Source organism: Oryzias latipes, chromosome 9 (assembly GCF_053564925.1).
Source record: "Oryzias latipes strain Hd-rR chromosome 9, Olatipes_Hd-rR_3.1".
NCBI classification, from domain to species: Eukaryota; Metazoa; Chordata; class Actinopteri; order Beloniformes; family Adrianichthyidae; genus Oryzias; species Oryzias latipes.
Genome location: NC_136245.1, coordinates 10,537,541 through 10,555,805, shown reverse-complemented (window position 1 = coordinate 10,555,805; position 18,265 = coordinate 10,537,541). Strand labels below are relative to the sequence as shown.

The window sequence follows — 18,265 nt, the reverse complement described above, 5'->3', positions numbered from 1 at the left end:
TATAATTACATACGAACTTATTTATACATGGCGTTTCCCATAAAAGTGGCGATTTTGTTCAGGCACAGTGTTGGACAACTGTGGGTCCTAGTTACGCATTTTGAAACTGTCGCGGTGTCAAGACACCTAGCATAAGGTGCCGGGGATACAGAGGGAGACGCAGGCAGGGTAATATTTTAATGGAATTATTCATACCTTATGTAGTACTGTTTAAACGTGTCTGCATCTTTTCAGGTCCGTTAACAAAATAAATACATTTTAAATCACACGTAATTTATGATGCAACTATTAACCAATAGCTTGTGTTAGCTTACTGCTAAATGGCTAATGCCTCCTATTAGCATTTTGAATAAACTCCAATAGGATTATAATAATGAGAATAACACCACTTTCACGTTCATATTCCATTTAGCCAGTCACGATTTAAAGCGGTATTAACGTCTCTCTCCAGCCAGGCAGCTGTTATTGAGATGTCATGTCATTGGCTTGTCTGGTACGTCTGTTAATGTTGGTTAATGTTGGTTAATATTGTAATTGTTTTAGTTTGGAGTTTGCCTTTGCAACGTTACAGACTTGAATGCTCGTATCGTATAATGTATTATAACCAACATAGTCCTGAAAAAAACTAGTTTTCCTGCAAGCTGTTAAAGCTATCCAAATGGTATTCAATAATACATATTTTCTGCTATTTTTGAAGAAAAACAAAAACGCAATTCGTATCTTAAAACTGAAATGTCACTGGTGGTTAAATGACCAAGACCTGGAAGTCTTTTTTAAACATATTACAAACATGCCTGTGTCATGGTGGACGTTTAGCTAATAAGTAACTTTTACCCCTAGTCGCAATTTATAAGCGGCGCTCTTTCAGCCTAAATTCAAGTTAACGCTGCGTATTAAGGCTTCGTGATTCTTACTTTTCAGTTGTCTAATTTGAGTTTTCCTACAGGTGCGGAACGGAGCGTGTGCCCTGCCTTGAAACTGAGCATGCGCACAGCATGTTGTAAACAATGAGACTCACTATTCCAGACCGTTTTCTGCTTTGTGTCTAACCCCCGTTTTATATTTGCAAACCTAGAATTTACCACTCGTTACATGCAAAATATGTTTTTTGGTGAGTATAAGAACGCAAGTATCGATGAATGTCATTGCTTGTAGTCTAATTTTTAAACTGTGGAATGACTTCCATGTATCATTCGCTTCGGAACTAACTGTCCGCGAAAGCCCAGGTCGAATGACACACTTGGGCGTGAAAACACGCGAGTACATACACTTATATTATGGCCTAATTTCTACCCGTTTGTAATTTACAAATATCGGTACTCCTCAAAATAGAAAACAAAAACAGTGCCGTTTATCCTGTTTACATTTTAGCCCTAGCTATCTTTGCTATGGTTCAAAAGCTGTCTGGCGTGTTAGCAACAAGCTAGCCAGCAGAAGCTAGTTCAACTTCAGTTGTGTTAAACTATTACAAAAATAAATTAAACGCATTTAAATGTGCCCGAGGATCAGATCGTTGTTTTAAATTGCGTGTTTTAAATTGGGATTTGTGTACAATTGCTGAATAAAAGTGATTTGATCAGTAAGGAATGCGCAAGCAGTAGTTTGTTTACGTATAAAAAAAATTACGTGGAGGACGTAATTTTTTTTTAGCTTATTGCTAAGGATGTTTTATTGAATGGTTTTGCACATATGCACATGATAAACAGAACGTAGTTACTCAATTCTTTTTAATTTATGGAACACAGAAATTACTCTCCTGGTTTTTCAATTAACGTGCAGTTTTTCTAAATTTCTTTATTTATTTTTACACAAACTGGGCAATTTCTTTTAGCAATATTAATAGTTTTTAAGTGTTCTTTTGAAAGATCCAAATTTCTTCTTGTTTGTCTGTTCTTTTACTTTAGGTTTGAAATACATATGGCTTGTTTCTCTTAAGTGACTAGTGAAGCAAAATATTCTGATGTACTTAAAGGAGAAATATTACCATTGTGCTTATTGAAGTCATGCATTTTCTGCTCTTTTTTTCTTTGGGTCAACTTTCAGTTGCGTCGTTGGGAGCTGAAGCATGGAGGCTGTTCTGAGCAGACTGAAGGGGCTGAGTGCTGCTGAGCTGTCAGAGGAGTTTGCCCGAGCACACCTCAAGTGTGGCCCCATCACATGCACCACAAGAGGCACCTACGAGAGGAAGCTAGCACGTGTTCTCGCCGAGCAAGAGGGCTACGCATCTGAAACGAATGACAGCTTTTCTCCTGGCAATTCAGACAGTGCAGAGAGTGCCGAACATGTTTCACATGCCACTCCAGCAGCTGCAACAGCCACTGCTACAACAACTAGTAGCTCCTCCGGGACTGCTGCCGAGGAGTTGGACTTTGGCTATGGTGTAGGTTTAAACCCCCCTGAAGAAGAGGAAATCTCAGTGAAGGCAACCTCCAAGACTGCCGGTGAATTCAGTGACTTTAAGGCCAAAACAGAAACTCCTTCAAAGTCAGCAGAGGTTTCTCCAAACTTTTATTACGGAGTCTGCTCGCCGTGGGAGGATGTCTTGGCTAGAAATGGTAAGCAAAGCTTATAACATTTTTAACATCAACAACTCATGCACTCCATTTAAAATCAATAATTTTTTGCTGTTTCCACGGTTGCATTTAACAGGAGAAGTTTTTTGTGTTATTTTCACATTTTTAATAGTCACAATGGAAATAATTTTTTTAGTTGAGAATTTTTGTGTATTTCTTCTTTTTCTTTTTTTCCTCCTGCTTTTCTGATTCTATTCATTCAGCTTTTTATCTAACAGAGCAACTATTCTTTTCAAAAAGAATAATATTCCTACAGAAATCTGTTCTCTTTATGTTGGCCGGTGAAAACAGGCTATTACAACCCTAGGCACTTTGTAAATTCTCAATAAAAAATGTGGCCAGACAGAAATAAAAGGACCACATTAACCTTTAATCATCTGATGAGAAAGCTACCTTTAAGAAACTGTGATAAGCAAAGTTAGTAATCTTAGAGCAAAATTAGCCTCTGCAGCACTGACCTTAATGACTCCCTTCACTGCTGTTTATATTGTTCATACTCTGATAGGGGTAAAACGTTTGGAAAGTTGCAGATTTAGATGAACTGTGGGGATATGGCTCAGGTCACTTGTGTTTTCACTGATGTCACAAATCCATTCTGGATCCCAACATGTCACCATGTTGGAGGTATACACTTGTAAATATTGCCCTGAGTTTAGGTCTGTACAAATGACCTGAAAAGGGTGAGAAGGCAGCGGCCAGCAAAAGTGAACAGAAACAAGACGGTTTATAGTTTAACTTGACGTAAAAGAAAAGGAGTATTTTAGTAAAATCAAATTACGATAAATGATGGAGAAGATCCTTATGAAATGCAATCTGTGTTGTTTTCTATCCTCGATCAGTTCCCATTGGTTTTGTTGAGTAACTTCTCTTTTTGAGTCAAAAGATTAATAGATCTGTGCAAATGTATCTCTACAGCTTTCCAGTCTAATAAATGATGGTGACATAGCTGATGTTGTCTTCAATCATCAGTACTAGTATCAAGAGTATGACTACCATGCTGGTAACAACACCAATCTACTGGGTTGGATAATACAGTACTAGCAATGTTAGTTGTTAGTAGGATTTATGTATTTTAATATCAGCATTTAAAATGTTCCTTGTACAAATGTTATTTTTTTGCAATATATTCAAAATTGTTTACTGACAATGTCTTGCTCCAACATGGCAACTGAATTGACTTCATTTGGTTGGAGCCGGACATTTTCTGTAGGTGTTGTCACACTCGCACTCACTCAGTCCAGTTGTTATACAGTCAATGGTCAAAATCTTTAGACATCAATTTTAATGTACTTAGGTTTAACGTAGTTGCTCTGTCTGACATATTGTGACAGTCGAGTGCACGGCAATGATTGAATCTTTTGTCATAAAGCTGAATTCTGAACTCGTCTTCAAGCGTTGGTTTGTTTTGATATTGCCAGTATGGCTGACTCCTGGAATGATGACGTCACATGAAAACAGCCTATAGAAATGTACTGATGCTAGCTCAATCACAAATGTTAAACTAAACTAAAATGTTTGTCAGTGAAAAACAGCCATTTATTTGGTGATAAAATCTTTGAAAACTTTGAATATTCCAGTTAAAATGACACTGTTAGTGATGTGATGTCTAATCAAATCTTGCACTAGTTTTAGTATTGTGCTGATAACTATTGAACTAGTAAATGTGTTTCTGTGTGTTTGTGCTGCAGATGGAGGCCGTGTATATTTGGACATGAAAGATGTTGTTCAGGCTGTAAAGTCCATAAAGGGAGCTCGCTTCAAAGCTTTCAACAACCGTGAGGATGCAGAGAAATATGCCAAGGGAGTTTGTGACTATTTCCCATCTCCTAACAAATCTACACCATGTGTGTCCCCAATTAAATCAAACTTGCTTCTCTGTAAAGGTAAGTCTACCTGTGTCTTTTATCAGGGGACTTTCAGGCCAAGAGTCACCGGTTTGATAGAATCAAACAAATCTGTAAAGACTAGAGAAATAATGACATAATTAACAGGTTTCAGCTGTCAACGGGATGATTAAATCCTTGCTGATTGAAAGGTTGCACCCATTTGTTGATCAGGCCTTCATTTATTTTCATTAGAAGTCCGACATAAAGACATAAAGTCTGAGGTCATAATTGTCAAGAAAAACACAAATATCATCGAAATGCTTTGGGGATAGAATGAGGCAGCAATCCATAAAATGGGAGTCAAGTCAGTTGTCTGTCTAAAATCAGTTTTAAAGAATTCCTGTTGACTGTAGAAAAAATCTTGTTATTGAAAAACATGCATGTTCCCAAAACAATTGATATTTAGAATCCAACACAAATCCCATTTTAATTCATTTTATTCTAAAAATGTGTCATTGCCTTTAAAGACATTTGAAAAGGTTTAGTAAAAACACACCTACATAAATGCTTGATTGCAAAATGATCTAAGCCACAATATACTTTTAAAACAAATATTTAAAGTATAGATATTCCAGTGATTAGGTGACCTAAATTAGTCTTTTTTGTCCTTCTCTTTTGTTTTTCTCCAAATCAGAGAATATGGAGGTTGATACAGTCAACAGGGAGCGGGCCAACAGTTTTAAAAGCCCGCGCAGCCAGGACTTGACAGCCAAACTACGAAAAGCTGTGGAGAAGGGTGACGAGAAGGAGTTCAGTGAACTCGTCTGGAGCAACCCACGTTATCTCATTGGCTCGGGGGATAACCCCACTGTCGTACAGGTGAGATCAAAGATCCCGTTAAGACATACTGGGATAATTGTTGCCTTACTTGAAAACTGTTGGAAGCATCAAAAGACACACGGTGCATTTTTTTATTCACCACTTTTCTCTAAACATCAATGAACATCATGAGATTCTTTCATTGATGAGCACTCTTCTGGTTCAGACCTAGGCGGGATTCATGTTGAACCCAAGATGAGCTTTCCTTCAGTAACTCTTCTTCTCTTCTATTCTTTCTCGAATAAGCTTCAACTTACCATTTGATCTATATCTGAATTTAAACTAGAGCTCTTCAAGACCTTAAGCTTTCCAGTCAGTTCAGTAATGAATCAGACCTGAGAGGGATGAAGGTTTAACCTTTATTTATTTATTTATTTATTTTGTGGGGGAGGGGTTTATTTAAAAAAACATATACAGTGTTCCCTCGATATAACTGTGTTCAACTTTTGCAGTCTTGCTACATTTTTTGTGCAATTTAGCTATTTTCTTTCTCAGCGCATTGTGTAATGAGTCCTGGAGGTTCATGTATGTAGTGAAGGAAGAGATGGTGGTGGTTGCTATGAACGAAGAGGATGCAGAGGATGCGGTTAGATGGAGGCACAAGATTTGCTGTGGTAAACCTATGGTATGGGAACGACCAACGACAAAGATAACTTGATGTAAAAGAGGATGGCGAAGTCGCTTTTTCTGTGAATCCAGTTTAGTTTTGTGACTGTCCTGCAAAATTGACAATTCTTTTGTGTTAATTGATCAAGGTGGCGAGTACGCATCACTGTGAAGGTATTAGTCAGTCAAAAACTCCATTAAAACAGCACAATTACCATTTTCCCTCATATCACTAATTCTAGGATTCTAAAATTTCAGTATAGAGAAATAGTTTCTCATTTCTGACTAATTATTTATACCAGAGTGCTTCAGAGAGTAGAAACGTTGGAAACATGTTCAGTAGAAATGTTACCACATTTTTATTTTTTGTCTCATCAGGAGGGCTGCCGGTACAACGTCATGCACGTAGCAGCAAAGGAGAACCAGGCCAAGATTGCTCAGCTTTTGCTGGACACCTTGGAAAACCCAGACTTTATGCGTCTCATGTACCCTGACGACCAGGAAGACATGCTGCAGAAAAGGATTCACTACATTGTAGATCTTTACCTCAACACCCCAGATAAGGCTGTCAGTCTCCTCTCCATAGCTAAAACCAAAATGAAACTTTATTTTCAGATTTTGTTAAGGTGTTTGTTGATTTATTTTTTATGTTTACTTTTTTGTGTAGGGTTTTGAAACACCACTTCACTTTGCCTGCAAGTTTGGATGTCCAGATGTGGTGAATGTCTTGTGCTCGCATCCCGGCATCGCTAAGAACTGCAAAAACAAGGATGGCCTGAAGCCTTGTGATGTGAGGAGATGCTCATTTCACACTTCCCAGACTTCAACACCCACAACAGTTTTCCTAGCTTGGAGTTTTGCTGTTTGCTGTGATCAAAAAAGCTTTGATGATTGTAAACCATTACCGTTTCAACCAAGATTTTTTTGTTATTTTTAAAATGTCAGGAGACTAAGAATAATTTTTTTGTCTAGTTCTGTTTTCATTTTTTCAACTTATCATTTATTAATATTTAGAAGAAGTGCAGTCTTCAAACTGGTCAAGATGTGATGGTTGGTTCTCCTTCTCATGGCTTCTTATGGTAGCTCATCTCACCTTTGAACTCCTCCAGTCTGGCCGATCTGAGTCAAGGCTGCGGTTTTCTTGTTCAGACAGGTTATGGCAATATTTATTGATCTGAAGGTGCCAGGTATCCTCTTCCTTAATGTTAGAAATGTAGGGGGAGAAAGACTTAGACCCATGTGCACATACGGATGTTGACTCGTTTGAGTGCTGTGGATTTTTGGAGGGTTGTAGGAGCCTCTGCTTCTTACAGGGTGTCTCACAGTTCGCTTGAGGCTCGTACAGCCACCTTAAGCCTTAAAGGACTTCATGAAAATGGAATGCACTATTGTCACACACGAGATAAATGTATTGTGAAGTATTCGTGAGGTGAATGTAAGTTACACGCACCTAAGGGCATTAGTGAGGTCTTCATGCTGGCATCTTACTGACTGCACACATGCTGCACTCGCAGGGTGTGCAGGTGATGCCTAAGTGCCTGTAGCACACCTGTAGGATACCCACACAAACTACACTCTTGTTTGATTTCCCAAATTCTAACAGTCAAGCTACGCCACAAAGATCACTGGAACAGCACAGAAGTATATAAAATACAGAAAATAATGCAGCGATCGTAAATCAAAGGTTTATCACAATAAATAATACCCTTTTAAATGGACAAAATACACGTGAATTAATCTTCAAGAGGAATGTCTAAATGCTTTTAAGGCATATTTTGTCTTTACAGAGATGTTTACCTACACTGAAAGTCATTCCATAGTACCTGTGCTCTAAATTCTATTGAAAATGTAGGAAGGTGAAAAGCTGAAGACTTGCGAGTTGAGTGAGAATATAACTGTGAATTCAATGTAAAATGCGTAGAGAACTGTTCAGGAATATTCCTTTCACTAAAAAATATTTGATAGTTAAAAACACTTTGAAAGCAGTTTTGCAAACCCAAAATGCTGTGAGTAGTTGGTAAAGTACTCGCCCAAACTATAATACAAAGAGATGGATGTGGATAAATTAAGCTATAATAAAGAATTTGCAGACATTTTGTGGAAACTAAATAGCTGACCATCATTATTATACCAAGATATTTGTGCATCTTTGACCAAATCAGTTTGTTCTCTCCAGTTTAAACCTTCATCACAAAAATGCTTAAGAACACCTGAGGCATCTCAGCAGACTTATTATAATTGTGGATACATCTTTAGAATAAGTCTTTTTGCCCTGCGGTTGCAGTTGGTTATGTGAGTGGCCTTCAGCCAAACAAACTGAACAATGTCGTTTTGGATTTCCTTGTCCAGTTTGGTCTTTTCAAATCTTTATCCATGACATACTGATGACCATGTGTATTTCTTAGTTAATATTGTCCTTTTGTTTCATTTCATTCGTTTTTTTTTCTTTTTCCTCACAGCTTATTTGTAGCAGAAAAAATAAAACCCAAGAAGTGAAACAGAGGATAGAAGAGTACTTGGAAGGTAAGCTTACCCTTACACATAGATGGTTTAATTCAGAGGAGATTGCATCTTGGATGATTTAATTTCTGTTGTTCTTGTTTTCTCTTTTTTTAGTTGTCTAACATCCTTATAATGGTTTAAAATGAGACATCTGAGCTGATGTGATTGGGTCAGTTCTAGTTGTGCCTCTGAATGAACTATGTACACACTTGTCGTGTCATTTTTTTTTCTTTGTATTCTAAACCTTCCATAATTTAGGGTTGGTAAATCTGATGGTTGCAGTGGACAACTGGTTGAAGTGACTTTGTGTGAGCAGGAGTTTAGGTATTGACTGTATATGAGAACTGGATCGAGTGAGGATGATGTCACCTATAGTAAATGACTTACTTCCAGCTCCAACCAAATTAAGTCAATTCAGTTGACATTTTTTTCGCGATAGAGACATCGCTATGTTGGAGCCAGATGTCGTCAGTAAGTAGTGATTGGCCCCCACTCGGTCTGAGTCATGGTTTCTATGGCAACCACTCTAACCAATCAGGAGACCTACTACTTGTAAGCGCAATAAATGAAATCTGTTAATCAAACCTTTCAAACGTTCACAGTGAGAAAGAGAAATTAGGATTAGCATGAATATGTTACAAAGGATAGCAGAACAAGAATGGTTATTCTGACAAATACAACTTAGTAATGGCTGCTAATTCAGCAAAAGAAGGTTATGGGATTTTGTCTTCTTGGCATCAGTGGGTACTTCCTATTTGGAATGCGAGGGGTTAGGGGTCACTCAGACTAGTTTTCATAGACAGTCAATGAGTTTAGCGCAGACTCTCAGTAGACTATAGAAATGTTTGAGTGCCTCTGATTCCAACTTTATTGGACTTTTATGTCCTGCTTGAAAAGTGTTTTTTAGGTAATCATTAGACTTCTCTATATATGATGTTCTGTTTCTCAGACCGTTGCTACGTTCCTCTGCTGAGGGCAACTGACAACACCTCTCAGCCCATCATTGGAGATCCATGGTCGCCCGAGTCCTCAGAGGGTCTCACTCAAAACCAGCAGCACACAAGAAGCCCCATGGATCCCCTGATGACTGTCACAGCCTTTGCAGGACCGCTAAGCCCTTTTAAAGCAAGTTTAACACCTGTCTGCATGATGGTTGGTTTGTTTAGCCGTTTCTGATTAGATTCTGTTGTTTTCCACTGAAGGCAGCTGATTTTCGACGCTCTTGGAAGACGCCACCCAGAGAGCGGGCCGAGTTCTACCACATCCTTAAATCAGATCTTGACAGAGGGGCAGAAAAAGTGGGCAGGTACAAACAAACCAGAATCTGCTGCTTTCACATTTATTTCATTTTTCTGCTTATTTATTTATTTTTTCATTTACTTTTGTGCCAGAGCTCCAGTGTTGACATTCTTTAAACCACTGTTACTCTTCAGCTGTTAACACGATTTACATTGATTGTGTGAACAGTTGAAAAGTTATGGGATGTCGAGAAGCGTGAGTTATGTAATTGTCTCCAGATACATCTCTGGAGTTTAAGGGTTAAACTCATCGCCTGTGTAGAAAAAGCTGCTGTACTTATCCAGATCTGACTACAGTTTGTTCTTGAAATGTCAAACATTTATTAGGATTTTCTGATCTATTGATTTGGAAAATAATTTTCCGTTTTTCTGGTTCCACAACATTTGATAGATTCTAAAGAACTGAAAATCAGTCAGTTGTTGAATTTGCTACACTAGGAGGTCATGTTTACTGAAATCAAAACCTGTTCCAATCAAAAACATCTTAATAGATCAATTCATATTTATACATAGGATCCTTTATTTTCCTGCAACTTCAATATTCTTGCATCCATTGAACTCATTAGTTTTTGGAGTCTTTGCTTGAATTTCTTTGCAGCATTTTAGAATAGCCTCTCAGAGCTGCTGTTTGGATGTGAACTGCCTCCCACCCTCACAGATATTCTGCTTGAGGATGCTCCTAAGGTTCCTAACAGGGTTGAGGTCAGGGGAGGATGTGGGACACGCCATCAGTTTATCTCCTTTTATTCTGATAGCAGCCCATGATGTAGAGGTATACCTTGCAGAGATGGTGCATCGTCATACATGAAGATGATTTTGTTACGGAGAGCACAATTCTTTTTGTACCAAAGAAGAAAGTGGTCCTTCAGAAACTCCACATACTTTTCAGAGGACAGTTTCACACCTTCAGGGACCCCAAAGGTGCTGATCTGGAGAGAGCTGGTTGGCCACTTTGATTCAGGCCCAAAACCTGACTCTGTCACCTCCTTGCTGATGTTGCAGCCTTGTTGGGACGTGGTGGCCATCCACCAACCACCCACTACTCCATCCATCCAGACCATCCAGGGTTTTACAGCACTCATTAGTGAACAAGTAAAAATGAGTCTTCATTTATGTCTGGGCCCACTGCAGCCATTTCTGCTTGTGCTTAGGGGTGGCCGAATAGAAGGTTTACGTATAACTGCAAGCCTCTGGAGGATCCTACACCTTGATGTTTGTGGGAGTCCAGAGACAGCAGGAGCTTCAGATATGTGATTGCTGCTTAGCAACTGCTCTATGTACCAGACGTTTTTGTGTGGCAGAAACCTTCCTCATTCTGCCTTTATCTGCACCAAACGGTGTGTGCTCTGAATCAGTGACAAATCTCTTCATAGGAAGATGATCATGCTCAAGTTTTCATTAAATATCCAAGGTTTTTTTTTACCCTGTCCAAGGCACTGAACTATTTCACACTTCTCAACAGCAGAGAGAACTTTTTTCTTTCCAATATTAGTTGAAAATGTTGGTCTGCTTAATGATGTTGAACGTCCTACTTTAGTAGTCTTTTCTTTAATAGCACTCACCAGGCAAACCGATCTTCACAGGTGTCTGAGATTGATGTCAGGGATCCAAAGAGCCCTGAGAGACGGTATTATTCATGAGTTTAATTTAAAAACAAACAATTTGATCTGTTTGCCACTTAAATACAGTTTGCATAATAATTTGGAATGCACTGTATGTTGTTGCTCAATATAAATTTCTGTTTCTGGTTAAAAGTTAATCAAGTATTTAGTATTAAAGCAAATGTCTAAAAAGAGTACCGGTAGTTGGATAGAGTCATAGTAGCAAGTAATAAATGGACAACTCCTTTACATCCTCAGAGACCTAGCCCATGAGATGGGGCACCCCTGGGCAGAGTACTGGGGCTTCCTGGATTGTTTTGTGGACCTTTCGTCTCCTGAGGGCCTCCACATGCTGGAAGAGTATCTGAGCAAGAAGGATTTTAGTGTCCGTACCCATCAAGGAGTCGGGGAGAATGAGACGAGCAACAGGTTCAAAACCCCCTCCCCAGGTAGGCATCAAGAAATGGATCACATCCCGTCTTACTCCCTAAACGAGTTTGTAATCAGGAAATCCGAGTCTCTATAAAATAATGGGCCATTTTACATACTCAAAATGGATAAACGCTAAAAGAATTTTTTGATACTGGCGGAAATGTTTTTCTGACTCCTCATTCCTGTTTCCAGGCAAGCCCAAAAAGTTCTGCAACTCAATTTCTGTTGGTGCCTTCCTGGACGAGGGGGACGATATCAGCCTGGAGGAAATGAAGAACCGGCAAAACGCAGCACTTACCAGCATCACCTCATCGGCTGCCAGCAAGGACGCGCTGAAAGGGGCTGTGGGGGGCCGAGAGTTTCACATTGCACTGCACCACCGCGGGGCCAACCTGATCGAGACGGCCGCCGAGCAGGACCTGCTCTGCTGCTGCAGTGATGCCCTCTTGTCACCCGGAGTGGCCTGCAAAAACGAGGCGTGTTCCTCCTCCAGAGAAAGGACTCACAACGGAGACCGGCTGTCTCCACGCTCCTCTCCGTCCTCTTCCAAAATGATGTCCCCCATCTCCAATCTTTTGGTGGAGTTTGAGCGAATGTCACTACAAGAGAACCAAGTCTCACCTGCAAGCTACAAGGAGAAAAGAAACGGTGGGGAGAACTGGCACAAGGAGGTGCGGGACTCTCTTAGCTCCTCCGCCGCTACCGTCCTGAGCTCCGGGCTGAACCGCCTGTCCCTCAGTCAGGACGGCCTGTCTGTGGATGGGACATGCAGGGGTGCAGGAGGAGGTACAGAGGGAAGGAGCAGCAGCAGCAGCTCAGAGGAGTACTTTGAAGCAGAGGAGAATCTGGACATGTCAGGTTGGACCAAGGGGTCAGGGGTCCGCAACTTCTGTGCCAGGTCAAAGTCATGGGACCACGGAGGCAGAGACCTGAGCAGCTCAGGATCATCTAAATCCTCTTATAAGTCCTTAGATAGCTCTCAGGAGTTCCTACCCAGGACGCCGCCGCACATTAGAAGAGAACTGTTCATTGATGGGTGAGTCACGCCAACGGGCTCTCAAAATAACATTGCAGAATAAACAATGTGAAAACATGCACAAATGTAACTGTAACCAAACAATGAAGCTCTTTTATTTAAAGCTCTATCTTTTCAGAATGATTCACTGATCCTTTTAGTAAAATCAAATCATCAAACAGGAATATTTTGTGTTCTGACCCTTAGTAGTGTCGTGTTATTAAGTCACCAAATGTGATTTTGCAGGGATTCACCCACCAAACTGGACAGAGAGGTTTTGACAGCAATAAAGAGCGCAGAGCTGGATCCTCTGAAGTATCCTAGCATATTCAAATGGAAGAGCACACTGAAGTCATTCTCTGACTTGGACATGCAGAGGTTGGTCAACTTATCAAGCGTTTTCTTTTTTTTTAAATGTTTTCTCTCTTGGCTTAAAGATGAAAACCCATTTCTGTTGATTCTTGACTTGAATTAAATCAAACTATATTTATCTCTGAGAGAGAGGCAGCTCAAAGAAAAAGGACAAGTGATAGTACAATTAAAGCTCACTAGATATTCGATTAAACAATTAATGCATTCATAAATAATTGTGCATAATAATAAAATGGGGTTTTCATGCATCAGATTGTGATCAGAGCGTCCAGGTGGGTGGGGTGGGATGGAGGAGTATACATCTCTAACATTTTTATAGCCAATCCAGCATCTTCTCCTCCATGGTCTGGATGAATGTGGGGAGGGTATGGGGGGGGGGGGGGGGGTGATTGAAGTCCCTGCTGGTGAGCAGAAGGGACTGCTGGTGGCGCGGCTGCGTCCTGGAAACTCGTTCATATACACCGCAAGTCTCCCGCCTTTCTTCTATTCACTCTCAGAGTGAGTCCATTCAGCATCGTCTCCGTGAAACACATGAACTCCAGTTGTAGCCGAGTCGGCGCCGTCAGCTCATCAGTTTTTTTTGAGGAGGGAAGAACGATTTCCCATAAAAATGAATGGTATAAACAGCTTGTACCTTCTTTTTTTTTCTTCTCCTAGAGGCTTAACAGAAATGTGACCAAAAAAGGCGTTGTTTTTTTTTTTGGGATGTTGCTAGCAAGTTTGAAAACCAAAATCTGGCCTGAAAACTTCTAGGAGTGTTGATAATAGAGGAAAAAAGAAGAAATTCATCTTTCAGTTATTACAATTTTTGAGTGGATTAAGAATTCGATGTTTTACATCGTTAACATTTGGTGTTTTTAGTTTTACAAGCTGGGCTGGATTTCGTCTCTATTAACGACCTGATTGGATTTCTTTTCAATCTGTTTTTTCACATTTTTGTTTCAAAACCAGTTTTTCTTATTAAGAAAATTAATATTCCTATAACTAATGTTTGAAAATAAACATGTGGACGTAATCATGTTAAAATGGTTAAAGACCCACTCGGATCATCTTTTGATCCACTTACAAAAGTGTTTCCAGTTGTCTTTTAATTATGATTTTAGCCAAAATAATAATAAAAAAGTGTCATTTTCTTAGACATAGTTTTTGCAGACCAGCAGGAGTTGAAGTTGAGTAAGCTGATCCCCTTTACGTCACTCACTGTCTACCGCTAGCTTCCAGCCCCTCACATCCTAAGAATAATGGTGCAATCAATAGTGAAGCAATCCAGATGTACAGTTCTGAGCCCAATCCAGACAGACAAGTCGAATGAAGATGTGTATGAATCTAGTCGTCTACAAGCATCAGAATGGAGCAGAGCAGGGTTTTTGTGGCCGGCCCATCCCATCACACCATCTACATCACAGCTACAATCTTTTTCAAACATGTGTATGTCTGAATTCCCACCCTAACCCCTACATAGTGCACTGTATAGTGCGTTTTTGTAGTGCTGTCCAAATCTACATTTCCAAAATCCAGTGCCCTGGAAATTTCCCAGGAGTCTCTGTGAAAAACCAGTGTGCATCAATGCTCACTAGATCGGCGAATATCGACCACAATGCATTGCCTTGGAACATTTTTTACCAAAAAATGTATTTAGATGTATTTTTTGAAAGACCAGCAACGATTTTATCTTCAGAAGACAGTGGACCCATAAATAATCGTCGCAAAACGCTCCTATCAATTAGATATTCACTTCATGAAATTGATGACGGCATATCCACTGTTTAAATAAATAAATAAAAATAGTGAGCGAGCATGGTGTGCTTTAAAAATTCATGGTACTACATAGTGCCGCACTATATAGTCTTTTTTAGTAGTTGGGGGTTAGGGCGGGAATTCGGACACAACCCATCATTTTTTTGTCTGCTACTGATTCACTATGATTTGAGTAAAGAAATACTCAGAAATGCAATTTTGGGCTTAATTTTCTTTTTATAAGTCTTCAATCCTCGGAAAAATGCCAAAATAACATGTAAAAAACACAAAAACACTATTTTTATCAGAGTGGGTCTTCAAGCAGAAAATAGTTTTTTTTTCATAACTGTTTTAAACAGAATAAATGTGAATGTAATCATGTTAACATTGGAAATATCTACAATATATACCGTATTTTCCGGACTATAAGTCGCCCTTTTTTTCATAGTTTGGGAAGGGGTGCGACTTATACTCCGCAGCGACTTATATTAGAAATAAATTGAAATAAATACATTGTTAACCCTCCTGTTATGTTCATTTGTGAGGAACAGAGATGATGTTCCTGGGTCAATTTGATGTATGAGGTATGTTAAGTGTTAAGAGTATGTTAAGTGACTCAGAGAATCAGCAAACTTTTTTTTACAGTAACATCTTGAAGGATAACAACATAATATTCTATTTTCCAATGATTTCATAGATTCAGAAATGCAATAAAAATGACAACTGTTTCTACAAATACAGGATGAAAACAGAGTATTAGTTGGCCAATGATGCTTCATGAAAAGAATAAATAAATAAGTTTGAGAAAAAATTAATGTGAAATATTAGATAAACAGTCTGCTATGATTGTGTCATATAAGGTTGTGAAAGTTAAAATGCGACTTATAGTCCAGTGCGACTTATCTGTGTTTTTTTCTACTTTATAATGCATTTTTGGGCTGGTGCGACTTATACTCCGGTGCGACTTATAGTCCGGAAAATACGGTATAGCAAAGCAATTTTCTGTCGAACTTCGAGAGGATGTTACAGAAAAATCAATTTTATGACATTAAATTGAGATTATTGTTGGGTTTATTGTTTATTTCAGGCTATAAAACAGGAAAAAGGAAATGCATATGCAAATGACAGCATTATAAGGACTCTTTATTATAAAAAGAAATACGCAGTACATGACACATTGAATCCACTAAATATACAGTTAGTTAAATAGTTTGATCAATTGCTTAAAAAGTAGTAGGACGCAAATTCATATAACCATAATAATTCCACCCTTGTAAGGTTTGACTTCATTTTTGTTTAATTTTCAAAAAAGATTGGTTTAAAAATATTTTTATTAAGCCATCTGCTTTTTAAATGTAAGCACTGTATTTGGCTCTGAACTGTATTATTTTTCTTGTTGTTACATTTCTGTTTTCCAAGAGGAAATCGCTTTTGGGTTTAACTACTTCAGTGTTTTGTTTTGTTTTTTTGGTTTTGTTTTATTTACTGCAGTTAGGACATTTGTGCATTTGTTCCCTACAACCCCTTAAAGTCAGTTTAGTGAAGTTTTTCAGCATTCTAAGAGAAAAAATAATCTATTTCTTACAGTATTTTTTTTTTAAAAATCCATTATTTAGTATAATATTGTTTCCTCCGTGTATTTGTCTGGGATTATTTTGAAAATATTTCTCTTACAACTTTTATCAGGTTGAGTCATTTAAGAAGTCAATCTTGCAAGCATCTAATATTTGAATGATGTGTTTTCTTTGTGGTACAGCTGGCCCAGCCCTGCTGTAAAATCCCGCCTCAGGAAGCAGCATCAGACCCCCGGATCCCCGATCAGCGGCCTGATGTCCCCCACCGGTCGCTTCAGTCCTGTCCGCCATGTTGCCTCATTAGACTTCAGCCCAGGCCGTTATAGCCCTGCCAACGCCGGCTACATCCAACGGATCCGCCTCAAGCACTTGAACGAGCCGTCGCAGTAATGCGTTGGCTCCACCACAACCCAACCTGATGGGCGCGCGCCCAAGCGCTGGGAAGATTTGTGTTAACAATGTACAGTACTCTAATGTATAACAGGAATTCTCATTGCGTTTACTCTAAACCTTAAAAAAGGAAAACCTTGATCATTGGTGTACTGTATGGGCGGTTCTGTTGTTGGTGTCAAACATGTCACACTTTCTGGAACATCTCCGACACAAGCCACGCCCCCTGTACTGTTCAGTCCAATCCTCCGCAGGATTCTGTCACTGAAAGTGTTTTAAGAAATGAATCTGTTAATATTTTAAAAACTATTTTTTTGTATGTTGGTCAGTAGCACAAAATGTTTTTATGAATAGCGTTCAAACCAACTGCCATTTCCTGTTTTCCTCAGTTTTAGGGATTGCCTTAATTTTTTTGAAGGGGGTGGGGTCCAGTTCTGCCTGTTCAAATACTCTAGCTCAAATATAAAATGTGGTAAAAAGGGGGGAAAAAATATCTTCCATGTTTTTATGTTGTTCATTAATAAATGTTTGTTAGTTCCTTGATGACCTCACTTTTCATTTTGATTTTCGCAACTAATAGCGGCCTTAAATTATGCCATTTCTTCTTTCTTTCCCCCCTAAAGAGTCCGATAAGTCATCAGCTAAAACATTGGTTAGTTCCTCTGTGGTAAGACACGAGGATGTGATCAGATATGTTAGTGTCACTAAAGAATATCTGTCTTTTCTTGTGGAAGATGGATTTGATGGTCTCAATCTGATGATGTTGAGGCTTCATGTGAGCAGAGATGAAACAGCACAATCCAGACTTGCTTTACAGTTCAGAACTGCGGGAAAAACTGCCTTACAGACCAGATGAAAGCTGCTCTCATGACAGAAGAGCCAAGCCCGTCCTTATTAGAGCTTTAACGCCCGAAGGAGACTTGGCGTGTTCGCGCAGCAGGTCCTCAACACTTCTTAAAGCCCCGCCAAGTGGGAATGTTGATGTGCAAAAACTTCAAGTGTCCCGCCTCCGGCCAGGGTTCATCTATCTTTGTGAGGGCTTCTCAGTTACATCTTTAGGTGGACAAGAGGAAAAAAAACTTTTAATATTCAGATTGCGACTTTTAGTTCGAAAGGATGTTTTTGAATGTACTTTTCTGTAGGGAACGAAACCTTTATCCGAGAGCACAGCCTACTTCACTCAGAAGATTGTACGGTCATCCTCGTGCTCTCAGGCGGCAGTAGATCAACCGAATCTCTGGACATTTATGAATGTGAAACTTTGCAAAAAATAAAGAAAAAAAATGCACCTAAAAACTTAAAATAACATGCTTTCTTGTGCTTTTAGTGGTCTGTGCTTTATTAAAAAATTAAAAATTTCTTGGTGGATTCTTTCTGTATGTAAAAACCTAATTTGCTTTCAACTTCTCAATAAACACACCTCTCCTACTTAATGGCTTTTCTGTTCCTGTGAAAATGTG

General features: G+C 39.2%; 1 protein-coding gene across 4 annotated transcripts; it reads left to right on the top strand.

Moving 5' to 3' along the window:
- The first annotated feature begins 40 nt into the window (after positions 1 to 40).
- Positions 41 to 18,238, top strand: ankle2 (ankyrin repeat and LEM domain containing 2). Of its 4 annotated transcripts, XM_078952640.1 has the most exons (14): positions 160 to 234; positions 413 to 493; positions 2,044 to 2,555; positions 4,262 to 4,456; positions 5,094 to 5,278; positions 6,263 to 6,451; positions 6,552 to 6,674; positions 8,344 to 8,407; positions 9,336 to 9,515; positions 9,593 to 9,692; positions 11,544 to 11,734; positions 11,910 to 12,753; positions 12,979 to 13,110; positions 16,598 to 18,238. In XM_078952640.1, exons 3-14 carry the CDS (start codon positions 2,066 to 2,068, stop codon positions 16,803 to 16,805), a joined length of 2,901 nt encoding a protein of 966 aa, XP_078808766.1. In that variant the 5' UTR covers positions 160 to 234; positions 413 to 493; positions 2,044 to 2,065; the 3' UTR covers positions 16,806 to 18,238. The 4 variants fall into 4 exon arrangements, with proteins under 4 accessions (XP_078808763.1, XP_078808765.1, XP_078808766.1 ...); XM_078952637.1 differs by lacking the exon at positions 413 to 493 and having other exon boundaries at positions 41 to 168; XM_078952639.1 differs by having other exon boundaries at positions 147 to 493.
- Positions 18,239 to 18,265: the final 27 nt, after the last annotated feature.